The 27,829-nt window shown below is 42.8% G+C and overlaps 1 protein-coding gene across 1 annotated transcript in view; it reads left to right on the top strand.

Moving 5' to 3' along the window:
• Window positions 1–27,261, top strand: part of KCNJ10 (potassium inwardly rectifying channel subfamily J member 10) — a 153,231-nt gene extending 125,970 nt beyond the window's left edge. Inside the window, exon 2 of the mRNA XM_069217968.1 lies at window positions 25,263–27,261. Coding sequence (XP_069074069.1) covers window positions 25,263–26,399 — 1,137 coding nt within the window. The 3' untranslated portion in view covers window positions 26,400–27,261. The remainder of the gene's footprint in view (window positions 1–25,262) is intronic.
• The last annotated feature ends 568 nt before the right edge of the window (window positions 27,262–27,829 follow it).

Below are 27,829 nucleotides of genomic sequence, written 5' to 3'. Positions count from 1 at the left end.
TGGCCCTCTGACCTTGTGGTGACAATCTATTGATAAAATGGGGCGCAACAAAACTAAGACCTCAAGGATGGAGGAATATGAACAGCTCTGCTCCCCGCCCTCCGAACACTCGCCTTCCTCCACGCCACCTGAATATATTCCCCCTACGAGAGTAGAGAAATCAGGGGACAAGCTGGATCTTATCTTATGTGAGATACGTGACTCCAGAGAAATCATGGAACGGAAGCTTGGCGCTATCACCACAGACCACAACCTGCTGAAAAATGACCAGCACAAATTGGTGGACAGATTCAAATCGGTGGAACACACATTGGCCACCTTGGCTCTGGCGCAGGCCGACCATGACTCCATGTTGAAACAAATGCGTAAACTAGTGGAACTACTTCAAGACCGAGCTGAGGATGCGGAAGGTAGAGCTCGCAGGAATAACATCCGGATAGTGGGAATGTTGGAAGGCACTGAGGGATATTGTCCCACACAATATATCGAGACACGGCTACAATCGAAGGTGGCTCCTGAGGGCCTGCTCGCTGTCTTCACAGTCAGAAGGGCACACTGTGTGCCTGCCAAGAGACCCATCCCCGGGGCCCGCCGCAGCCAATGGTGGCAAAAATACTGAATTATAGCTACAGAAGCTTGTTACTTCGGGCTGCGTGGGAACATGCGCCGCTCACAGTGGATGGCTCCAGAGTATCTCTCTACCCGGACTACACGATGTTGGTCCAGCGTCGCCGGGATTCCTTCCAAGAAGTCAAGAAACACCTCAGAGCACACAGCCTTGTATACACATTGATCTTTCCTGCAAAGCTGAAAGTGATACATGAAAGGCGTTGTCATTTCTTTGACTCTCCAACGGCAGCCAGGGAATAGCTAGATCAGAATTTTCAAGGAACGCAAAATGACCAACAACAGGACTTTACGTCACAGAACCCTGGCCGTCGGAATCGGCGTACCTGCCGTAAACAAGACGCTGTACACAAAGGAGGGGGAGGTCCATCCACAAGGCAGGTGGGTAAGAATCAACTGGAGGCCATCCAGCTCACTTACTACTCTGTGGGACCCCAACCATAGGTTTAGCATGGAATCATCCATTGCTGGGGACTCCGATACTGAGACTGAGGGCAGTGTGACATTGTTCCCAACTATCACACAGTAGACCACTCATGATCTGTGCAAAGGGATGGTTTCCCATATTGTTACTCGTCCCCACTTCAAAGTTTCTGCAGCTAGATCGCTGCTCTGATACCTCTACGATGATTCTGTGATTATCACCCATCATTACATTGATACTTCCCCATCTATGTGTACCGTCCTTGTATTATGAGCTTGATGTTGGGATATCTACATGTGTAGCTAATTACTGATAAGACCTGGGTGTGGTCCATAATGAGGTGGTATGGCTGAGGTGCAAATGTATGTTTTGACGTTTGAGCCACGGCACACACGAGCAGAAGCCTTACTATCTTTCAGTTTCCACAGTTGCTACATTAGTTACATTGGTCGAGCACAGTTCGTCACCGATACACAGAGGGAATGCAGTAGGACCATGGGGATGAAATTGCTTGACCCATTCTAAATTAAGTACAATGGCTTTGGTTACTAAATCATACCGTATAATTAATTGGAATATTAGAGGACTGGGGACACTATTGCACAGAGTACACACTCATCTTGCCTTCTTGCAAGAAACCCACCTTACTACACCACAAGCACTAAAACTACAGCACAAGTGGCACCTCCTTCTCGGTGTATGCCAGGGTTGCAGCCATATGGATAAGGGTGGGAATTCCATTTTCAGTCCAAGATACTAAAATTGACTCACAAGGAATATATGTACTACTCTAGGGTCTCCTGGATGGAGAGCAGATAGCACTGGGTTGTTTATTGCCCCACACTAGGAACAGGATGCATTTTATGCACTGTGCACCCACTTCCTCCTGGAACTGCACCCTAGGAAACATTGCCAAGTCCATGAAGTGCGTAAGTACCTTAGATGTATGTTTTTGGCAAAACATCAGCTGATGATGCGCTGGAAGTCCCCCCCCCCCCCCAGGTCCCCATCTCTCCTCTTGTGGAGGGAATAGGTATTGCTCTGGAGCCAGGCTGAAAGTGCAGCCCTCAGAAGAGAAGAATGTAGAGGACTGAGGAAAAAAACCAATATCTCTAGAGTGGGACTCACTAGTAGAAGCGTTTACGGCACAGATTGAGTCATAGGGCTGACTGTGGGTGGGCAAATAGCATCTCTTATGAGATGTTGGAGGCGAGTCTGAGTTGAAAGCTTGTGGCTTCCACATATTTTGAACTAAACTAATATGCCCTTCACTCACATGTGACTGGCTGGGAAAGGTGTGGTTCTGAAAGTGATTATATGTGTTGGCCTCCCATGCAAGGAGAGGTACCCCCAAGAAGCTCAATTTTAATTGAGACCCATATGTCTTAACCCTTATAATTAATAGACGGAAGTGGGGTGGGGTAGGGTGGGTGGTGGTTGGGATAGGGGATTGTTGATCAACATCAATATTAATTAACATAGAATCGCTGGAACACACCTATAGATCTATTGTGCATTCTGCATGCTCAATTATGATCTGTATGCAATGCCACTTGCTTACTCCACTGTATGTTGGAACAGTTGAAACTGAAAACTAATAAAATTTTGTTTTAATAAACTGTATTATAGTGTTCACTTTTCTTTCTGTGAATGGGAAGTGAGAGAATTTTGTAAAGAGAACTATCTGACAATCTTGCTGGGGTACGGCACTGGTTAAAGGAAAGCAAGTAGAATTTCATTTTTTGAATAACATGCAACAACATTTGAATACCTGTAAATGAGCTGTGCAAATATTTTAAAATATATCAGCAGCAAGGAAAGCCCAAATGAGACAATTTTTAATTCTGAAGTGGGATGGAAACAAATATTTTAATAGATAAGAAAATTATAAATATTTGCTGGAACCCGTTTTCCATACACTTTCATTTGTAGGCTATATAGTTTTTTTCAGTAAAACTGTATGTTTGTGCAAATATATTAGGCATTTCAACGAAAATGAGCTGTTTGTGAATGACAGGTTCGCTATCACACTATGCCTAATTAATATCTTTGTGAAAGCGTGCTTCAAAATGCACACAGGACACATATTACACTCTTGCTGCTGCTGAATGAGTGTGGCTTATTTGCTTAACCTGTTCTTTGTGTGATGATTGGATTTTTCACAAACCCTCAATTAGTTTTGTGGTGTTTACATTAATAGCCGCACCCCTAATCTAAAGATTGTTCCAGAGCCACTGACAAGGACAATCCCGAATGCCAGCCATCTTCCTGAAAGCCCTAGTGATTGAAAACCTATAGACGCCCAATCAGAGTTGAGATATACAAATAACTCTCTCCGCAGCCTTATTTTATAACATATGACCCTCCGAGTGGAAAAAAGGCAAGAAAAGCAAAGAAAAACAAAGAGGCTAGTTGTAAGTAGAAAAACGATGCGTTCTGTAAAACTGCTATGGGGCTGATAATGTGCATCTGCATATAAAGAGCATTTTCTTTCTCCTGTTCAAGTTTCAAACACCACAGAAAGAACATAATTTAGGAAGCTTTTACTACTGATGTGTTTTTTATGAGCCACAAGGCAAAAAAATACATTTTGGACAGAGAACACACAATACTACCCCTGGTGGACGAGTGCATCTGATTTCAGTTGTGTTGGCTCGAAAAGATCTTCCCAACAAAGGACCTCTGTTAAGGAAAAGATCAGTTTTCTCACCTGTGGATACAGAAGAGGAAGCAGGAGGTGTTCCAGCTGGAACAGATGGGCGCACAAAGGGGAAGAGTGAGTGAGTGAGTGAGTGAGAGAGATAGAGCGCTCGGGAGCGAGATTGATTTGTTATACAGGGTCCATCCTAGAGGGTCGCAGTGCCTATTTGACAGCAGGATAGATACCCTCCCTTCTTCCCTCCCCTCTCTTTTATTTTCTTTCTTGCTGAGCAAGAAACCAGTTTCTTGCTTTCTTTCTATGTTTTCCGTCCTTTCCCTCATCTTTTCCTTCCACCACGTGAAATGACTTGCGCATTCCGTCATAGCATGGGCAGTGGGCAATTGATAGCCCGGACTGAGTTACAATCTCATTCTTTGAGCAGCATCACTTGAGAATCTCTTTTGCAGAAACCTCTTTGATGAATGTACACAATAGGGAGTCTCTGAGCGATTATTAATTGCTTTAGTGTTGCACAGTGTATGAGAATGAGCGGGGTGGGGAAAGGTGTGACACCCAAACCCCTATTGTGAGTCCTGTGAAAAGTTTCCCTACGCCCTTCCAGGAACCAAATTGTTGACATTAACGTGTTAACAGAAACCATGCAGAAGAGACAATCATAGAAAGTATCTCTTGTTCATTAAATCTTTTTTTTATGAAACAAGATGCTTGGATTCCCTGCTTTTGACTGTTTCCCATGTGTTAGATTGAAAAGATACGAATCAGGATTATTTTTTCTGTGTTAGCAGTGGTTGATTAAGGTTTTCTTCAGGCTCTATGGTGGTTCTTCAGAGATTTGCGGATGTAAAGCATATGCCACTCCGACAACTTAGTGGTCCATGGCTCCGTTTAGAGGTGGAGGTAAAAGTTCCACCAGTGGAGCTGCCGCCAGGTCCGCCAGCAGAAACCTTTGACCGGTGGTCCTGTTTTCTGTCCTTTCCATCATCTTTTCCTTCCATCAAGTGAGGGGGCTGTTTAGGGCTGGGTACGCATCATTTGGTTTCTTTGCCCAGGTCCACGATTCAAAGCAGAAATGAGCAGGGAAAACAAACAATGGGCCTGTTGACCCCGAAGAGAGGTCCCATGGATGACGTCCATTTGTTTTTCATAAACTGACTCTCACTTTGGGAGTTTGTTTCAGAAAAGAAACTGAAAAAGAAAAGAACCGAGCGGGGTCACAAAAGTACTGGATATCCAGGCTTGGATCTCGAACTATGGTCAGTGGTCCTCAGCCACCAGGGTGGAGACCAGGATGTTGACTTGATGTTTAATAGTGATTGATCTGATTTGAGTCATACATGCATTTGAAGTTTAGATTCTCTAGATCCTAAAGTTGTACGTGAGGCAAGGTGCTACTCTACACCCGTCTTTATTCCTCGATCATGTTTGGTCCCTCCTTCCCTTGCTAGTTGTCCAGTACGTGGTTCCATTTTTTGTCAGTAGTCTAGTTGTGCACTACCAAGAAGCAGCCACAAAAGCGTCCGAGCAGTAGACGTGTCAACAGCAAGCCCAGGTGCACCTATGTGAAAACCGTTATACCCGTACACGTCCATGCTGTGTCCAGTGGCTAATAGTGCTCCAGTGAGAGAAGCACTTGAGGAAACAGATTTAAAATATTCTGAGGAGCTACAGTTAAAACCATCATAAATTCCTCTTTGCTAAATGCGGTAGTTCCACTTAAGCTGAAAAAGCCAAAATTCACCTCTCTTAAAGAAACCATCATGAGATGCATGCTGTTTCAAGAAATACAGACCAGCATTTCAACTTCCTTACACATCAAAATTATTAGAGAACGTTGTACTCAACCAACTCTCAACTTTTTTGGGAAAACCAAAAAGTGCTGCAACCAACTCGAAGTTTTTTTTGGGGTTGCAGCACTGAAAGTGTGATAACTCCAGTTTTAGTAGATCAGATCAGCTGTGTCTGTAAACTGACAAGCAGCAGGACTGACATGGCTTAATTTGTTTGCAACATTTGATACCGAAGACCACCCGGTACTCTGGGAGCAACTGATTGAATGTGATATTGCTTGAAAAGCATTACATTGGTGCCAGAGTTTTTTCCCTGATCGATATGTATAACTTGTGAAAAATCTATCAGATAAAAAAATCTTTTTGGGGTTGTACCACATGGGTCTGTTTCTTTCCCTATTTAAAATTTACAATATCCTTTAACTCCGCTAATAGAGCAACACAAGTTTGCATCTTTCATGTATGCTGATGATGCCCATAATCTCATTGGAAGAGATGGGGATCCTGAGGTCTGTGCCTCAGTCTTACAAAATTCCATGTTGAAGGTTCAAATCTGCTTGGTGAAAAACAAGCTCACCTTAAAGGTGTTTTTCTAGCAAGGTTTTTAAGCACAGGATTAGCACAGGGCAATCAACACTGAGTTGGAAAAGGAAAACATATTTTGCCATTTGTACAGCAAAGACTTTAAGCATAAGATTAGCTCAGTGCCATCCATGTCGGGCTGTAAAAATTAAAAAAACAGACATTTGAGGTGAGCAGTTTTAGAGTGTTGCTGATGTTGTAGGGTGCTGTAATACGACTAGATCACCTCAATTTGGGAACTACCCATAGTTCTTTGCTTCTTTTTTGCATAATTTATGTGGCACTGTAAGCCTGAAAGGGTATTGTTTTGACATACTGGGTGCTCCCTTGTATCTAGACAAAGATAAACCTCTCTGAAAAGCTATAACGATAGCAAAAACCATGTCAGTGGTTGCTTTTATTTATTCTAGGTGGGCTTGGATGCTATTTTACCAATCCAACACTGTAATACTGTGCATTGAGTGATAAGTAGTTTTGTCATTTTACAGCTCGTCATGGATGGCACAAAGGTAATCCAATGCTAAAAGACTTTGTTATATAAATGTCAAAATACTTGGTCCCTTTCTAGCTCAGTGTGGATGGCACTTTGCTAATCCTATGCTTAAAATCTTTGCTAGGAAAACAGGGTTCTTTTTTGCTTAATTTATGTGGTATTATAGGCCTGAAAGGGAATTGTTTTGCTATATTTATACATACGGTATATAGTTATATTTATGGCCAGTCGAAGGCTACGGCCGAAACGCGTTGCCATGACAATCTGTTTTTTTTAAAAACTGGGACGTTATAGTTAGAATCCGAATTTACATTCACAAAACTGTTATAGTCAGTTATTTGAAGTATTTTCAAGCTACTATAACTTGTGCCCCAAGTTAACTACAACTCATGCCCTGGCCAATTGTAAAATGCAGCACACATAGAAAGAGGAAGAAACTAGGAGAATAAGGGTTATTTCTCCTCGCTACTCCTATCCTTGGAAGGTGTAAGGCTTTTTGTGCATTCTGAGGTTTATAAGTTCTTGTAAATCTGGGTATGCGTCAAAATTAAGTGGAGTTGCATGGGAACGCCCATCCAATGCCTTCCCAGGGCAAACCAAGGCAACGCAGCCACTTGCACTGTATTGCCTTACTCCATATTTTTGTAGCAAAGTGGCTTTGTAAATAGGTATGAGTAGTTGTATGTAAGTGCCTGTGTACGTCTGTGAGTGGGTGTGTATGTGGCTATATGGGTGTGTATGTGGGTGGCTTTATGGGTCTGTGAAGGGATGTGGTAGTGTTTTTGTGGTGCTGTGAGTGGGTGTGTGTTAGTGTGTGTGTGTGTATGGGTCTGCGAGTGGGTGTGTGGTTGGCTGTGTTGGTCTGTGATTGGGTGTATAAATTGGTGTGTGAGTGTATGTGAGTGGCTGTGTGGGTCTGTGAGTGAGTGTGGTAGTGGTTTTATGGGTCTCTGAGTGAGTGCGTGAATGGGTGTGTGAGTTTTTGACTAAGTGTGTAAGTGGGTGTGTGGGTCTATGCGTGGGTGTGGTAGTGGTTTTGTGGGTCTGTGTGTGAGGGGGTGTGAGTGTGTGAATGGGTGCGTGAGGGGCTGTATGGATGTGTGATTGGATGTGTGAGCGGTTGTATGGGAGAGTGAGTGGGTGTGGTAGTGGTTTTGTGGGTCTGTGAGTGGGTGTGTGAACAGGTGTGTGGTTGTATTAACGTGCAATAATTAGGCATTACTTTATGTCAGGGGTCTTCAAACTGGAGGGCGGGCCCCCCTAGGAGGGCCTCAAATGATCCCAGGGGGCGTGCGAGGCTCTGGCCAAAAGAAGCATTATACAGATAACAGTGCTTTGTTTTAAGCTTTAAGCAGAAACATGTTTCTGCATTTTTAAATGGGTGACAATACTTAACTGCAATGTTTAAATAAGTCTAGACAAATTCAAATATTGTGATCTTTATAAAATTATTGTGAACATTTCTGAGGGGGCAATGATTTTTATTTTTCAACTGGGGGGACGTGGCATTAAAAAGTTTGAAGGCCATTGCTTTATGTTAAAAAAACATACAATTTCACTCCAAAAAAATACAAAGGTTACACAGATATTATATTTAGGTTGACATTTTACCCATACAAAACCATAGAAATTCAGCAGTTATAGTTATACTTATCTGTATGTGTATATATATATATATGTGTGTGTGTGTGTGTGTGTGTGTGTGTGTGTGTGTGTGTGTGTGTATATATATATATATATAGATATATATATATATATATATATATATATCCGAGTAGCAGTTGCCACTGGGTAGTTATAGTTAGGATTGTGTTTCCATAGGAAATTCATTTTTTGTGATACTAATAATATTATCACTGTTTGCTCAATCTTCACAAAACTCTCCAAAAAAGTGGTGCTTTTTGACTTGCTTGTGTATGTAAGGTTTCGGGGTGATCCATTAACCGGGGCAGAGAAAAAATAATTGTCCCAAAACATGTTTTCCCCATTCGTATGGCTGCCTGTGGAGGGGTTCGGCCACAGGGCACACATCCATTTAGGTGCCAAAAGGATACCCGTGGCACTAAAAGTTACTGTTGTATGTGGACATCACACTTATTACATGAAATTCCTGGAATGATGCCATTGTGCTATGTTGAATAACTACACCTCTGTTGGCAGAAAAATTATATCGCGTGAGCATGGGAATAATGTAGAGTCAGAACTCGAACAGTTGTGGTTTTTGAACTATTTTGCAGCACAAAATGTAACCTTCCGTCAAAAATTGAAACAACAACTAATTTTGCGCAAGCACTAATATAGCACTAAATGAAGGATTTGCATTTTGCTTATTTATACAAAATTTCTTCAAAGATTTCATGCAATCATGTGAAATCAAATAACACACACTTTATAAAAATGTTTTTAGGCCGTCTTAAAACTATCTCTGTCAGTCATCACACTTCCAGAGCTGGAATAGAGATCCTTTGCTGGTAGAGTTAACAACACTGGTTCAGAGGACAATGGCCAGCCTCTGATTCTAGGATGGGTACTAAGTGATTACCACTTAGATGGGATTAATTATCTGAGAGAGGACAGGCAGAACAACGGGCAATTTTAGCAATACCTCTTTTCCCTTGATGTTGCCAAGTAAGGTTTCTGCCTTTCATACCCCAACCCTTTCAGGTGACAATGCACCAATCACAGTAGGTGGGGAAACCCAGTTTTGCCACTGTCAGGAGGGAGGAGAGCTCACCTAGAGAAGGGAGTGTCTTAGGAGCTGAAGAAAGGCCTGCTTAATGGCAGCCCGGGCTTGCCACCTTGAAACCTAATGGTAGAACATTTGTTCATGTATAGCTGACCGTTAAGTTCAGGTGACTTGCTCTAGTGTTGGACTACCAGTCTATAAAAGCCAGACAGTACCATCTTTTCTAGGTCAAAGTGGGGACCTTTGGATTGAAAGCTCTCCTTAATATTGAATCCTATCGGTACTGCCTTTTGCCAAAAACAAGAGCTTTACATGAATGACAGAATCCAGTGTAAGGCCAAAATGAGACCTTTACCCTGTTTCATGCGGCAGATAGCTCTCCATTAAGAAACAGAAGTTAAAGGGGAGTGTTTCCTCTGTCTTTCCCTAAATGTCACAGCACTACTGCAGAGTCTCTTCAGGTATGAACCTCCTGTGGTGGCCAGTAATTTTACGACGGGGGAGTGGTGGGCACACATACACATACACCTCACTCACACCCATTCAATAACAGACACACCCATTTACAACACTCACTTAAAAAATTCACATGCATTCACCAAACCTAAAACAAATAAATAAAATAAAACTTTCCTCAACAGCAGCAGCTCCGACAAGGAAGCCTCGGAGGTTCCAGGAGGGTTGGGATTGCTACCTTCCCTCACTGACGCAGCAGTCCCAGTCAGTCACAGAGTGGAATGATGTCAGTGAGACTGCTGACACCACCTCACTCTGTGACGAAGTGTCATCGATTGACACTCTGCCCTGGGCACTTGAGGGCTTAAAACTGAAGTACCCTGGTCCGAGGCAATAGGTGATGCTACCTCTTATATCACGGGCTGGAGGGCCTCGAGGCACCTTTCCCTGGCTGAAGAGGTCATGCCCACAGGGGCTGTGACTACTTCAGCCCAGCAAAGTTCAGCTCAGGCAGCCAGGAGTCTGCGCATTTAGCACATGTCTATCTCCTGGCTGCATGACCTGAACCAGACGAATGTCTGGTAGGCTGCTTTTTGATCAGCCTGACAGACCCTCTTCTTGCCTGGTAAAATGTGGGGGTCGGCGCCCCTCAGCCCGTATGGATAGGCCGTTGCTGCATACCCTCCCCTCTATATGTGTTTTCAAGCAGTGTTTTTGATGAAGCACATGCCTCTCAGTCAAATCAAATTATTTAAAAAAAGGTGGAAACTTTGATTCTATAGTTGTGTGCTCTTGCTGATGTCATCATAATATAGCGACATGCATTTTATTGTCAGTGTGAAACATTTCGGAAACCATTAGCATTCTGTTATCCAATATTAATGCAAAGGAATTTTCCCAAGCCTCCCTCGAAACGCTTTATTTTCTTGCTCTACTTCAGTAAATATTTTAGTGTTGATCTATTTCTGCTAAAAATCTAGTGCTACCACCAGCAGCTTTTGCCCCACCCCCACCAACACACACACAGCACGTACAGTCAACAGTTTCTCATTTGGGACACAGTGTTCCCATTGAGGGCTCTAATCCCTCCTCATAATTGTGTTGCTCTCACTATGGTCACTATGACCCCATCAATTACCTAGAACCATCTAGTTCCAGCGTGACTCTTGACCTTCAGGCTCTCTAAGGGTTCCATTTTATTTTTAAATAGGTTTGATCACCAGTAAGGTATTTTTAGTCAGCTGGTTCAGGGTTGTCTGCTGTCAGAAATCTTTAAGTTTCCTGAATACTGGCTTTTGTGTGATGCCACTATAAACGTAGCAAGAATAAAGCATGTATACTGATGGTGTGTGGGCCTGAGTGTAGGAAGCTGCAAGACTTCAGCCTCTTACCTACGTTGGTGATTGCGTCCCTGCAGTATCCCCGCACTTACATAAGTGAAACTTGTAATCAGAGCCTAGGGAGTATGCAAATTTGCATTCTGCATTTAGACGCAGATAATATTCTCTTCGTGAGAGATTACACGAGCAAAAACAATTAGCTTTGCTTCTTTCATAAAAATACCATAATGGTATATTATGTTGTTGTATCATGTTACGTGGTGTGTCGTCCCATGTCAACTTACGTTGTAATGTTTATGTGTACTTTTAAAGCGCAGATCTCACCTGGGAGGGTATAAAGGTGCTGGTGAAGAAGCCCTGGCTTGGTCCTATGGAATAAAGAACATTTAATGAACCTCAATAAAGTTAGTGGAAAATCCATCCCCCTCATACCCCTTGACACTGAACGAGTTAGTAAATGTGTGAAATGTGAACATTGAATTATTATAGTTGTACTATTTCATCATAATCAACATTTAGAAGTGGAATCTGCTATGTCAGTCCGTGACCTTAACATGAACCGGAAACAAATTTGACTTCTGGTTGACTGCAGCTGTTGTCATTGCTACAAAACCGCACTGCAAGGGGTGACTCGGCACAGACTGCTGCAGAATAGTAAATAAACCCTTTGATTATTCTTGCTGTTATATACCCGATATTGTTTCCACTGCAAACTGCCGTGGAATACTGATTCCTGGCACTGATTTCTTCTCACTCCGATCGTGCCCATTGCAAAGTTCAACATACCGAAGCGAATAAATATGTTTATGACCAGGAGTCAAAGAGTAAAACTCTGTGCGGCACCCAACATTACAGATCGGTTCTCTGACTTGGTTTATAGAGAGTGATGTATGTAAAAAGCCAGTATTTTCTGTATTACCCTCCAAGATCTTATGTGTAAATCCCTTCTTTGCACTCTCACAACTACATGTGCAGCATCTATCATAGGAAGGAACGTTGGTTTGTGATGCCTAGCCTGCTCACATGGTCACACATGTTTCTGTGATTGTGAAGTTTGGCTACACACATAGCTACTGGTACATGTATGGATCACACAACTTTTTAGGTGTTGAGCAGCATGAATGCCTGACCATGCATATGTACTCATTTTGGTGGGGAGGATAAACGTATCTTGCATCTAAGAGTATAGCATGATGCAAAACAATAATATTAGAAGAAGTATTTTGGGAAAGATGTTCACTGTCTGTAGTATTCCATGACACTGTAATGTTGAATTGTTAATGCTGTGTGGGATATGTTTTAGACCACATGTTCACTGGTCTTATGTGCAACTATGGACATAGGCAAGCTTACCATGTCCAGACAGGTTCAGCCTATCTCATGCCAGTTTGCTGTAACGTATTTTGTAACAACATTTTGTTACATTTGTGCCATGGTAAGGGTGTAAGACAATTGAACTTCTGACCATGTGTTGATATTGTGGCTGGTGTTGACACATGTGCCATAAGCATCCCAACCGTCGCTGGCTAAACTTCACTACAGCAGATAATGAGCATCTGGACCTACATATATTGCCACTACATGCACATTGACATTCGTTCTTCTCCATTGACATGTTACTGTGTGCTACTTCATTGGTAAATTAACATGTGTTGTAAATTGGTTACAGGTAAATGATGAAACCCCATACACGTCACAATGTTACAAATACCATGGAGCATGCACAATCCTTCTAGAACTACAAACACATTATATTGACACTGGTAGCATTAGGATCCTTGAAGGACTCCACCTCAGCCTGGGTGTATGGTGCAGGGCCACCGACAAAACAAAATCATGTGTCATTGCTTTATGTCTATTGAACATATACACTGTGTACATTTGAAGCACAGGGCAATGCCATCACAAATATCTGGTATATTCAGCACGTTGTCAGGTGGCAAAGCTGATATGGATTAATAATGAACAGATATATGCCATATGGAAGTTTTTAAGGACAATATCTGACTAATCTTGTCACTGGTGCAGAGAGTGCAGAGTAGGTGCAAAACATCTTTCCTTGCTACATGGTGACAGGGTACATGCCTCTGATGGCTATGTCAACATACAATCTTGGAAGGGCTGCTATCTAGAAGTCACTACATTGACAGGGGCATGCTCCGTCTATACATGTTCTGAACAACGCAACTCACATCAGAAGGTCAACTTGATAAGTGAGTTTTCATAACTGTGTTCCATGCATGTCACCTGTGCGGGGTATTTAATCATAAAGCATTCCTGCTCTGTAGAGGCTCGTATGTGAATTGAGGTCATGTATATAAATACATGCATGTGAAATTATTTGGAAAGACCCAAAAGCTATGTCCAGCAAGTGGTATGACAAAATGTAAGGGGGGCTGCAGCAACGTACATGGTGGATGACCCCCATGCTCTGGCCTCTGTCATGAGCTCTCAGACCCAGGGCCCACACTCCCTGCAAAGTTCCGGAGGGGGCCCCTAGGCCTCTGGGTCTGCAGGGGCTATTGTTACATCACTGTGAACAGCTCCCTGCGGCATGATGTTACCATTTAAAAGATTTAGCCTGTATTATGGCAAACTATATCGTCCTCTTACTATTGAGAAATAGATTACATAATCTTTAGACACGCACACAACTCAAGCAGGTGGTAAATATGTACGTACCAACGAGGCCACAAACATCTGAAGTGATCACCACATCCGCCGATCAGTGTTTTAGCTGCTGTACAGTGCGGTCTACACCAAAGACCCTGCTCATGTTTCACTGCACTTTCTCCCACCACTCCTTGCATTCCTTGGTGGGTTAGCCTCAGCTGACCCTACACCCCATAGCTATCATGTTGGGCACATAATGTGCCAGCAGCCAAAGCAGACCCAAGTTCTCCGTCCGACAGGTTCTTCGCTTCCTCTTCCCTGACATGTCCATACCGGCACTCTACTCCCTTACCACTATGTAAAGTACCCCTCAAACTTACCCATACCCTTAAAACGACCAAAACCCTTAAATAGACTAAAACCCAATAATACTGTGGTAATAACAATGGTGAGACATACTGCAATGTGAGGTTATTCTCAGGTTGGGAGTTTGGTTTGTATTCGTAACTTCACTGAGTTCCATCTGTTGTACACCTAGCTGTTGCCCAACACAGAAAACTGCTAGCTGTGCAGCTCTGCACCACTCAAGTGCATCGGGAGAGCAATGATAAATTTGGATTTTGAAATGTGGCATTGCTAGCCTGTCCCTTTAATGCAGTACACTGCTTCATATATCGGTTCTGTATGCATGCAAATGATAGATGTAAGGCATGGCACAATGTTGGCCAACAGGTCACATGACATGATAGTTACATTTTGGGGATGACTTCTAGTTGCCAGGATGTGGGTGAGTTGACGTTTACTGGGACTGTGACATACACGCCAGCACAAATAATGGATGCAGATTTATTTCCATGTTGTGTAATAACAAATTATGAGCATGTCCTGATGCATTGTACACTTCTACATCCAGATTTTCATGTGTGCACAGCAGCTTATTGTGATGTGTTTTTTAAATGGTCTTGATCACTCCGTTATGTGCACTCAGTACATGTGGGAAGTGACAGATAGTTGATCTGAAATGTGGCTGGTTGTTCCTCCCTAGGTAGGTTGTGATACTGCCAACATGTTTGACACTGAAACATACAGATGTCCAGGTTCAACCACAGATTTTGTTGGTGGCCTACATTACATTGGCACAGCTGTTTCATAGTTCACTAAATTTGCCATGTGGTTTTGAGGCCTCAATTAGGTGCAGTTTAAACATCGCACATTCATTGATATGCTATTTATTGTCAGCATTCAACTATTTCTTTTTGCCAGAGAGGTTCCCAAAGTGCACTTTGATACACACATATGTACTGAAATGTGGACCTTCTTTATGTTTCATACACTGATGTTGCAAGGAGCTGTGTACTCCACATTTAGACACATTCCATTGTTTTTTCACATGCATGTGTATGACTCTGAGTCATGGGGGATTGTGTAGTTCCATGGCGTGATTTTGGCCTCACACTGTGGCAAACGTATGTTGAGATTGGGATCCTGAGTACATTGTAGTGCCTTGTCCAGGCTGAAATGTAATCTAAGGTGGTGACTGATGTATGACATGTGTGGAAGAATTGTGTTTGACTTAGTGAGTTTCACTTTGCGGGATATATGTGCTTTACATTTGGCCTACTTATTCCGCAGAACAGTTGAGTCATCACATTGGTTACAACATCTAATGCAGTCGTCAAGCTACAGGTATGAGAGGGTCACCTCTACTTGCTAATGTCATTAATTCTGTGTGTAAGGCTGGTGTCCCACCATCTTGGCGACAATCTATAATTGTCCCAGTATTTTAAAAGGGAAACATGTATGATCCGAAGCATTACATTCCAATTTCGCTCCTTGATTCTACTACCAAAATAACTGGTCCCATTATACTGGATCATTTGCTTTTGTGAATTATTGAGAGAAGCATTATTTGGCCAGCCCAATACGAAAGGCCTTGGCAGCATTGAACAGTGTTTGAACCTCCACCTATCTATCTCTAAATACAAGTGTGCCAAGGGCAGTTCACTACAGCTGACGTTCATGGACCTGACCAGCACCTTTGACTGTGTAAATTGTTCCAAGTTGTGGGACATTTTAATTTATATGGGCCTTGAGGCAAACTTGGTTATCCACCTACATCAATTTTACCAGGATATGCATTGGTCTGTAAGGTCTGGGGACAATGGGGAGGTCAATCGGGGTGTGTGCCAGGGGTGTATGTTCCCCTGATTAGTATTTTTGTTATATTTAAATAATTTAGAACCTGTCCTTATGAATGTGGGGCTGATGTTACCTTGGTCAACAAAATAACTATGCCAGCACTCTTATATGCGGGTGATGCTGTGATGCTCACTAGGACTGCCAATGGTCTAAAGCTGTTAGTTTCCAGTTGTGTGGCCTTCATGAAAAACCTCGACCTAGAAACTAACTTCTCAAAAAACTTGTATTATGGTATGTGGCCCCAAGAACACTAAACACGCTCTGTCTGCATGGGGGAAAGATCAATTGGGAAAGTTAGTAAGTTCCCTTACCTAGGTATGATGTTTGAAGATGCATGTACCTGGTCTCCATGTGTTGGGAATATGGTAAGCTGTTTCTCATGAGCAGTCAGCTCCATCTTTTCATTGGCTGTCTCAATTGGGGGAAACTAGTTGCACCCATCCTTGTGATTTATGGGCCAAAGTGATTCCCTACTCTAACCTACAACTCTGGAGTCTGGGGCTACAAGGACATAAGCAGGATTTAAGCAGAGGAAAACATGCTATGTAGATGGGTACTGGGAGTCCCTCCATCTAACCCCCCCCCCCCCCCCCCATTTTGTGATCCATCAGAAATATGTGGAGAACCTATTAAACCTGGCTTCCCATTTTGTTGTGGTGCTCAGTTTGGTTAAATGAAGAGGCTGGCATAAATCACACAATTATATCAGATTGCCTTTCATGCTCCTATGGCCCCAACATTCCATGACTTTAGTACATTAGGGAGACAACTCTCGTCTTAGGCTGCTCATGCTTATATGAAAAACCTGAAAGCATCACAAAGAGGGATAAAGGGTGGGTTAAAGCCTGCTTCCAGAGAGAGGCCATGGGAGTAATGAAATCTACGGTCAAGGACTGTTGCCCCCTGCAAACTACTGAAGCAGTGGCTCCCTATGTAATCCTTGTACAGAATACGTGGGAGCAGACGCTATTGACCCGCTTCAGAGTAAGCTCTATTAGATGGCTTCTGTGCTTCCCCCCCCCCAAGGCCAATTTGCCTCCTCAAACATTTTAATTTGGCAGTGCGACGAGTCGTCTCCTCAGACCCTGTTCCACTTGGTCTTTTTTTGTAAGATTTACCTCCCCCTTCCTAAACGGTTACTTCTTCCTATACTCCATAAATATATGTTTAGTAGGAGCAGAGTACAGTTGATTTATTTTCCAACAACTTGAAGGTCATCTCTCCTGTAACACAGTTGGCTCCTTCCTAAAGAATACACTTTACTTGCAGAAAATGATGCTGTTTAAATGTTAATATCTGTAGCCCTTTTAAAAAAATCTAAATATTTAGAATTAGAACAGCTTTTTTTAAATCTGTGTATGCTGTAAATATTGTATTTTTTAATGCATTTTTACTGCATTCTTGTGTGAGCCAATCAATTAATACTTGTTTTTATGCTTTAATGTGATATGTATTTTTACCTATGTGTCTTTTATGAACTATTTTTGCATGATCGAATAAAGTATACTTGAGTTGAGTTAGTGTTAGAAGGTCTGTAATGTATTTCAGTTTTGCTTACCAACAAGTAGTCTATTCCTATATTGGCCATTCTGGAAGCGGTCATTGATGATGGAGTGCCTGAAGATGTAGGCATAACGCACACTCCCTGGGTATTTTGCTAGCACATTTGTAGACATCCCCAGATGGTCGACGAAGGGCTGGACACTGATAGAGTATGTGAGCTTCCGGTTCCTGTACAGATGTGATGTTGCTGCAGGGGGGGAACCAAATGCACATGTGTGCAATCCATGATACCGAGCACATGTGGAAATCCAGCAATGGAATAGTACCTTTCTCGGTGTCCAGCTGCTGTTGTTGTGTCATAGAGAAAAGGGGGTACTGGTGTGTGAGGCAGATGATGGCATCCAGAACAGAGGGTAGTAAGGCAGAAAAAGATGGCGGCGATATTCCTGCCACCCTGACTGTTGTGCTCTGGAATGATCCAGATACCAGCATGTAGAGGACGGCCATCAGCTTGACCTGTGGAGGGATGTTGGTGGGCCTGTCAGTTGGTGTCTGCAGCCTTGGTTCAATTTAGTTGAGCAAGTGTATGATAGACCCCCTCATGAGTCTGTAATATGTTATGACCTCATCCTCCCCAAGGTCAATGAGGGTAATCCGCTGGTGGTAGACACGCTCCCTTCTCCTGGGCTACCTATGTGGTTGTGATGGTGGTCTCCTCGCAACTTCCACTGAAGAATGAGAACCTTCTTGGCATAGTTGAGCTTGCCAAACTGTTTTGTGTGTATTGTCTTTATGTACCAGAACCATGGCTTCGTTTCTTGTACCTGGGATGCTGATGCACATAAATTTTGGCGCATTTCAGGTTCTGCGCGCTGCTTTCCGAGTATGTGTCACTTCATCAGAAAACCATAGATATCACTGCATCAGTTTTACGTTAGATTGAATGTGGAAACGGCCGATTAGCATATTTTAAGATCTGCATGGTTCGGGTGCGGGTACTTTCCGTTGCAGGCCTACAAAAACTGACGCATTGGCCCAAATGTGTCGCCTTGTAAATATGGAGTACTCACTCCGCCGCTGGGGCGTCAAAGAAAATGACGCAACAGCGGTGCCAGCCATTCGTAAATATGCTGGTAAGTGTCTTCTTTTAGTCCTTTTAAAAGGTCTCTACCATCAGAGTTCTAATGCAGTTAGCATGGGTATAGAATTACTTCATGCTTTTGATTACCTTAGCACTGTGCTCTTTTTAAATCAATTTGGTTGTCATTTTGCTCGTACTGTACCCTTGGACCAACGATCCTCAAAGCTCAGATTGTAATTCTCGTCTCACTCGTGCATTTAACAGCCAGCTAGGGCTATTTTTTATGTACCATAGAACATCGAAGACGTCTTTCTCATTTTGCTGAGGCTCGTTAGAGTGATACTGAGAGGATAAGGAATTGTTCCGAGGGGCAGTCTCGTATATGTAAAATTTGTATTTTGATGCTCAGAGCTTCTGCTCTGCCGAGCGTATGATTAAATATTTCTTTTTGGAGTCTAATACGCTTTATTATTTGTGCCTTTTTTGTAACCTGTTTTGATTTTTGCATCATTTTAACCCCTGTGTGGCAGACGTACGCCATATTTTTGATCCAGCAATAGCTCACAGAATCGTGCCTTTTCTTTATCCGTGTTTCAGTGACATCTAGTGGCAAGAAATAAGTATGCAGTGTCCAGTTTTCTGAGCACTATAAAGGCAAACATGCCCCCCCCCACCCATTTTTCTAAGATTCCGATATTTTCAAAAGAGAGGTTTATTGCCTTCAAATGTGCTACGAATATTTGGTAAATGCATATTCCATCCGCTGACGTTTCTCCTGCCGGTTCAGCTATTTTTAACGGATTATCAGCTCGTGGTCGCTTCACAAATGTTGTGAGTGGGGAGTGTGTCTGAAAACCAGACCGATTAATATGAACAAGAGAGTAACTAGAGAACAGAAGGAATTTGGTTGCTGAGCAAACTTCACTTTCACACATTGACCAGCAATTCAGTAATTACCGGGAGTTGCGCTTGCGTAGGTGTCTCCCGAGGCACATTTTGTGTTCGAAGTCGAACTAGCCCTCTACAGTAAAAAGATGTGCGAAATTTTGCGCATGCACAATTTTTAACATTTTGCATAAATTGTGTAACGCTAAATTGCGCAAATTTACAAGAATGATATGAGTGTAATTGAAAACTTCGCACAGGCCCAAATACCTCACACCGTACTGTTACCATCTGCGATGGCCACGGCTGCATTTTTCTTCCGGAGACCAGTTACAGAAAACCCCTGGTGACAGAGTGACTAGGTAATAGGCATGGGTAAAGATGCTAGGGTATAGTGGGGGGTGGCACTGGGGCATTAGAATTGGCGGAGGAACGTTGATATAGACAGAGGAAGAAATATGCTATAGAAGGGTGCAGAGGTAAACCGATACAAGATGTCGGCAGGACTAGAGGTATGAGGGCATTTGTAGGGGTAAATATAACAGGGTGTAGGCAAGACGGGAGAGCCAACAAATTGGGGTGGAGATGCTAGGTAGAATGAGTGGTAGAGGTGTCAGGCAAAAGCAGGGGAGGGGAATGAGGTTAAGGGATAAAGTGCTGAGTAGGGGCAGAAGTGCTTGGAAAGAGTTGGAGGGAATAGTTAGAAAATCTGAGGTATAGCTAGGGAGTGAGGTACTCGGTAAAGGCAGGAGTAGGGAGATAATGGACTAAGTAGACGGAAAGGTACAGGGTCCAGGCAGCTACATAGGCACAGGGGTAAGGGAAGAGGTACTGGAGCATAGGTCTGGGGTCATAGGTATACGCAGGAGGTATAGAAACTATGATATAACATAGGAGTAGAGGTACAAAGGTAAAGGTATGAGTGGAGGTCGGGTAAAAACCACAGTAGAGGAAAAGCGGGGTGAACAACCTAAGGGTGTGAAGAGCGATAAAGAGATGAAGAAAGACTTAGTAGGCAGGGCAAGGGCGTTCAAGTGGATGAAATAAACAGGGTTATTTAAAAGAAGTGTGGCCAATGAGTAATACCTAAGAAACCTAGACAAAGGCTTCCCACCTGATTATACCTTGCCAACTTCATAAATAGAGTTTTATCGGGCACAAAAACAAAATCCGAAGGCAACATGAAATGTATGTGTTAGCTATATAGCATCATGAGTCTAGGCCATAAACAGCAAGCCCTTGACAAGCTAAATGTAAACGTGAGCAGTGTTAACTTAGTTATTCATTGGTATGAAACAGATGCAGCTCTGGTGTGCGACAAGCTTGTGGACGGAGTTGTTTCCCTTAGCAGAACTAGCTATGTTTTTTAGTACTCGTTTTTTGCTTTTATAGTTATTTGCTGACATCTAGCGTCAGAAAGAGGTTCGTGTCAGAATTTACTAATTCGTTGATTTGTAATTTCTTACGCATTTGAAAACTGAATTCACAACATTAAAATAGCACACGTTCTCAAATTCACCTGATTCCACAATTTTAAACTTGTCGCTGTTTTCAAATTACTTGCCTTATATAGATGCCTGTTCACTTTACTGTATGACTTGCTATATCTTCACTTTATTAGAAAGATGCCGTGTGTTGTTATTTTTTTCACAGTTATTTACGACACCAAGGCCCATATTTATTCGTTTTTAGCGCCGAATTTGCGTAATTTTTTGACGCAAAAATGGCGCAAACTGGCAAAATACAATTGCAACTTTTGCGTCAAAAAATGACGCAAATTCGGCGCTAAACATGTATAAATATGGGCCCAACAGTCACGATATCCCATCCACCGAAATCTAAATCCCATAGGATAGAATGGGATTTAGAATTTGGGGACGGGATATCCGTCACCATTGTGACGAGTAACCCCTCCACCGAGTAGTGAAACAGATCCTATGTCAGTTATCTCTAGAAGGACAAAGTCAGCAGATTAGTAATATCACTGGCACAATTCTCGAATGAATTTCTCACAGATGTGCAAAGTAAACTTGACCGTTTTGTTTATAATAAAAGTAAGAGTATGACAATTTTTTGTGTATGTCACCCTTGAGGTTCTCTATTCTGCTCATGCCTCTGACACTGGGAGATAGGTTTACACAGGACGCTTCTGGCTAACATTGTTGCAAGAGGACTCACAATCCTATAACTGTGTACTGAGGAGGAGAGGCTGCCTGTTACTTCCCCCCTCCTCTGCGGTACTTAGTGCTTTGTCCACTTTTCGGCGCGCGACACGCACAGGCCGCACCTGGGCGAAGTCCGAGCCAAGGGCAGGTCCGTCTGCACTTGTCCGCGTCCGATCGAGGCTGGGCTGGGCCAACCCCCTTAAATCGATCTAACAAGGAGTGCTTCAACTGCTGAATATCAACTGCAGAGATGAGCCTTGCTATCTGCTTGTGTGTCTATAATACCACCAATATCCATAATCTCAGCACTAAATGCACCACACCTGTTATAACCGACCGATTCCAATGGGTAAAAGCAAACCAATGGAGTCACTTGGGGGCAAAAAACATAAAAGCGCCAAATTGACAACCGCAGACACAGTGCCCCAGCACCAAGAATTACTACTCTTGAGGATATTGACATTCTAATAGGAGAAGAGTCTTTGCTGGGGAGTGAAAAAGTCTAAGGCAAAAGGAAAGAGAAGTCCCCATCAAGACTGTGCCCATATTTGGGGGGAAATGAAAAGGAACATCTGGACCATCAATGCAACTACTCCTCCCAGCTGCCCCAATCCTTAACCAGTCACAGGTGGTCAACGCAGTGAGGGCTAACGAGACCATCTTGTCCCGTGTTCCACCATTCCCTTAGAACCACACATTGTTTTTTCACACAGCTCTGTTGTTTTATCAGTCAACCAACCGTGCTCTGGCCCTGCCGAGACATTAGAAAGTGTTAAATCGGGATGTGCCAAGTGGGGTCCACCTTCCCCAAAGACAAAAACAGAGGATTAACGATGAAGAAGCAGTACCATCTAATCTAGCAGTGACTATGCAAGATCTACAAAATGAGAAGTGATCTGAAAGGGAAACCTGTTGCCTTAACAGTGTTTGTTGACAAATTGCAGATTACCAGATATTGTGTGTTTTTTAGTTGATGTTAATTTCACATGCACAATACAACCATCCTCCATGGACAACTGCATCTTATGCCTTGACCTTGGAACTGGTACTCAGCAGACATTGGGGCACATGTACCAGAAGAGACCTGTTCCCAAATCTGATACACTCAGCCTGCAACGGTCAGCATGTTCACCTGGCCCTGCAGGGCCTGGGTACCTGGACTGGGCCATAGGGTGCCCAGTGCTGAATAGTTGTGACCAGTATCCCCCGGGCCCTCCACCCGAGAGTCTGGGGGAAGAGTGGCAACAAAGAGGGGGCACGAGGTGAGCAGTGATCACCTTGGACTTGTGTACTTGACTAATGTGCCCAAACTGACTTTTGAGGCAAGGCAAGGACTCTCTAGTAACAAATGTATCAACTTGATAAAGTCAACCCACAATTGCTATTCCATGATTTGCTCAGACATTGTTTTTGCTAGACAAATTTCAGAGGGGACTTCGGATTACATAGGGTCAAGAGTTAAGCATGCCCATATGGTAGATGGCCTTGTGGGTTTAGATCTGCATGAAAATGTCCTGCCTGGTAGTTCTATTTGTTTTAAGTATGCTCCCTATGTTCTTCTTCCCAACCTCCAACTTCTCAATTTGGTTTCCTCAGACTAATGGCAGAGTCAGTGACCTGTGTGGTGGACTGACTCAGTCAAGACACTCTATGGTGGGCTGACTCAGTCAAGAAAGTCTAGTTAAAGCCAGGGAGTCACTTCCATCAGTGATCAAGCTACGTAAAGCCAATTCTGGTGTGATGGGCCTCCCGTGCAAATTACCATCTCGGGATACTCCCAGTTCTGTCTCAGAAGCACCACCTACGAATTTATTTTATATTAACATCCTATTCTGGAGCGTGGCTGGCATGAAAACTAAGTTAAATGTTCCTGCTTGGGGTATGTTTATAGATCAGTTCGCCATTTGCATGCTCCAGGAAAACTTGTGTCTTCACAATATACATAGGAATGGTTAAGTGAATGTTCTTGTCCCTGCCCAGCACAATTGGAAAGGCCAGCCTTCTGGTGGTCTAATAACTTGGGTTGTAACATCATTAAATAGTAGGTTAATCACCCTCAATATTGCTTCACCTGACAGTCAGGGGATAGCTATCTCCACCAGTGAGGGCTGCCTGCTTTATATGCATAATATTTATAATAGGGGGGTAAGAGGTGGTGGAGAAACTTTAACCTTAGAACATTTTATGGCCCACAGGGGGAATTTGATTTGCACACTTACCTGATCCTAGCTGGAGATTTTAATCTGACTTTTGAAACTTTTGACAATCATGGCCCCTCCCTCACAGAGGCGGAGGATGATGACATGGGAGTTTCGGTGTTATACATATTGCAGGTGAAGCAGTGGACCAAGGCAGCCCATCAGTTGCTGGCTTTAACACGTCAAACTCGGTCTGATTGACAAGCCCATCATACTTATAACCATCCTGGGCATTCAAGTGGAATAGATTGTTCTCATCACCTTTATGGAAATTTATATCAGACTTGAAGGTTTGCAAAACAGTGCAACACAGTGTAGGAAGTTTCTGCCCTGCATTGCACCAGGAGAAAAGAGCCACATTTACTAAATGAGGCCTGCTTGCTGCTAATTTCTTCCCCTGTGTTTGCACTCTCTAAGGATGCCAAGTGCCTCTCACACATTTTTGCACTGTGATCGAAGGGTAACCTTTCAGTACAAATTTCTATGCCAATTAAAACAATTATTCACACACTGGATGTGGGCTGTACAGTGTAGCACACACGCAATGTGTGAAACGCAAGGAGAAATTAAACTATTTCTCTTATCTTGTGCCTACCTTTAGGAGGCAGTATCTTTTTTATGCAAAGTCCGGTCTCACAAAAGTAGATGAGCTTTGGGGCAAATACATAGGTGGCTGCTCAGGAATGCCCAAGTACCACCCATGGGATGAGGCTTTTAACACACAGTCCCTACGAATGAAGACCTTTTACACCACAAAAAAGTTGCACTGGAATATAAATACCATATCAATCCCTTTCAGAGTTTTGTGACACTTCATATGACTTTCTGGCTTCACAAAATCTTGATAATTCCACCCTCAAGTTCATTGTGGATTTTAAATCTATGATCTCCACCTATTAGCCTCATTTATAATTTTCTGGATTGCTGGTCAAACGTCCTGTAACCAGGTTACCAAACAATTGCTTAGCTCCACGGTATTACCACATTAATGGACATTCTTGTAAAGTGTGGGTATTTCCTGCACGCGCTCCGCTGCCTTCATTTGACTGACGGGTTACTTCTCATCTCTTCTGGACAGTCTTTAAATAGGGTGATACACTGATAATCAATTTAATACTATCATTGTCATTATTGCTTTTATTCCCAGGGTGTTATTATTTAGGGTCGGTAATCTTGAACTTGTATAATTTTGCCAGTTTAGTTGGTTTTGTTGGGTCTAATCACTTTACCTTTTTTGTCGGGCATCTATCACTGTACGTCTGCTTACTATTTTTCTTTTGCTTGTCGCTACATTTTAAATGCACTGTATTGCTGCTCATGTGAGCTTAAAATCATACTTAAAAGCCCAGTGACATTTCTCTCCTATCTTATTGTCAATACATCCTGTGCTTTGATTTGTAGATTCAGTTTTTTTGTTTTTTTGTTTCGTAGTCCATCTTATCTCACAACTTTGCCTTAGTGTGTTCTCATTTGGCTGTAGTGCAGTGCTCTGAATATAAGTGCAATCTATATAATCATGTAATCCACACTTTAATTTGTCTTCTGCTCTCCTGGTTTCTAGATGACTTCCTCAGGCAAGATGTACTACAGCCAGACCACTCAGACGGACAGTCGGCCTCTGATTGGTTCAGGCCTACGGAAGAGGCGGGTGATGACAAAAGATGGCCGCAGCAATGTGCGTATGGACCACATCACTGATAAAGGCTTCCTGTACCTGAAGGACCTGTGGACAACTTTCATTGACATGCAATGGAGGTACAAACTGCTCCTCTTCATAGCAACATTTGCCGGCACCTGGTTTGTTTTTGGCATTATATGGTACTTGGTGGCCCTGGTGCATGGGGACCTCTTGGAGTTTGACACACCAGCAAATCACACACCCTGTGTCATGCAAGTTCACACCTTAACAGGCGCCTTCCTTTTCTCCCTAGAATCTCAGACCACTATTGGATATGGTTTCCGATATATCAGCGAAGAATGTCCTTTTGCCATAATATTACTCATCGGCCAACTAGTCCTGACAACAATCATGGAAATTTTCATCACTGGGACCTTCTTGGCTAAAATAGCTCGGCCTAAGAAAAGGGCTGAGACTATAAAATTCAGCCAGCATGCAGTGGTGGCCAAACACAACAGCAAATTATGTTTGATGATCCGTGTTGCTAACATGAGAAAAAGCCTATTGATTGGTTGTCAAGTGACTGGTAAGCTACTACAGACCTACCTCACCAAGGAAGGTGAGAACGTTAGGCTGAATCAGACCAATGTGAATTTTCAAGTAGATACCTCTTCCGATAGCCCTTTCCTGATTCTTCCACTAACATTTTACCATGTTGTTGATGAGGACAGTCCCTTGCGGGACGTTGCCCTCCGCTCCGGAGAGGGGGACTTTGAATTAGTGGTGATCCTGAGTGGCACAGTGGAATCCACCAGTGCAACCTGCCAAGTGCGAACCTCCTACTTACCAGAGGAAATACTTTGGGGTTACGAGTTCACCCCGCTCATCTCTCTCTCATCCAGTGGAAAGTACGTGGCCGACTTCAGTTTCTTTGACCGCATTGTCAAGGTGGATCCGCCATGCTGCATTCATGAGACTCTACGGTTTGGAGATTCTGAGAAACTTAAATTAGAAGAGTCCTTCAGGGACAAACCTGAGAAAGATGGAAGTCCCCATAATGTCCGAATCAGTAATGTTTGATCATGGTGAATCTGGAAAGGGAACTTGTAGAAACCTTTTTGATTCTAACTTAGATCGCTAGCCGCACTTCTTTCTGAGTTTTCCTTTGATCCACCTCTCCATTTTCCATTTTCTTTGGAATCATACAGGAAAGCGTTGGTAAACACTCCTGACTGCAGGAATCTCTGAAGAGACTTGTGGCATAATGTGATGACATCACTGTACCTGGCCTGGACTGGAAGTCTCTCAAGCTGTTTTAAACAGGGCAATCTTGTCTGGAGAGAAAGACTATCACATAAAATGTTCTTCTTGACAAGGAATGTTATGGAGTTTATTTAGATTTACTGAAGATATCCACACTTTACAGCACGCAGCTAATATACAGCAGAAACTGGAATAAGATTACATTCCTTTTTTCAATGTTTTTAATGGTCATTTGTGTTATACGTTTAAGACAGTTTTATCTGTATTTGAAGGAGTAGTTGCTAATCTGAGTCTAATCTTTTCTGTAAAATAAACTAGATAAATAGTGCCTACCCATTGATTTTTAGGTGTGCCAATTAGTGCAATAATGAAGGTGATAGACCCATGGTGATTCTTTGATAATCACGTTTTACTTACTACTTAAAGAAACCACCCTCAAGGCGGCTTCCACAGTAATTGAGGGCATGAAGCAGGTCCCATGCACTAACATGTGAAGATACCAGCTGGATGGACGGTGCAGATTGAACTGGTGACTTTTTAGTTCATGAATTTGTATCATATGGACTTTAAAAAAAAAAATAATTGTGGGCATGCTAAAGCTCCATTGATGTTGCCGATATATGTGTGCACCTGCCATCATCACTGGATGCCATGTACAGTATATCATTGTACAATGAAATAGCACCTGTCCTGTGTTTCTTTCTCTTCCCTTTTTTTTTTTGTTTAGCCAATACAGTCTGTCGGGTGTTAGTTTTTTGATAATGCATTGTGTAAGCAAAACGTTGTTTGACAGACTTCAATGACTGATTTACTGATTGTAAACTATTGATTTAACAAGGGCCCATTTATGGTAGTGTTGTGGCTGGTAAAAAAACAGGAAAGTTAAATACATATGCAGCCACTCTTTTAATCCGCTTCCCTCCCCGCAACTCACCCCCTTGTGAAAGCCGCTCTCAGCCACGTGCAGAGGAACATAGGTCACCAAGGTGTCAGCGGTTGATCCTCAACAGGTTCTAAAAAAAAAAAAAACAATGACCTAAACACCAGTGCAAATAATTGGCATCTATGTCTGTCTAAGGTCGCAGCTTTGAATACCCCTAAACCACTAAAACTCAACTAAAATAAAACTGAGATCTTACTAAGCTTTTGGCCTCTCTTCATTCTGGCATTTTCAATTCTGGCCACAAAGCTCCTGGAAAATGGTATAGGTATACGCTAGTTCAACATGCCAAAAAGTCTGTACTCGG

The sequence above is a fragment of the Pleurodeles waltl genome, chromosome 12 (genome assembly GCF_031143425.1).
Source record: "Pleurodeles waltl isolate 20211129_DDA chromosome 12, aPleWal1.hap1.20221129, whole genome shotgun sequence".
NCBI classification, from domain to species: domain Eukaryota; kingdom Metazoa; phylum Chordata; class Amphibia; order Caudata; family Salamandridae; genus Pleurodeles; species Pleurodeles waltl.
This window is presented reverse-complemented; position numbering and strand designations above follow the sequence as displayed.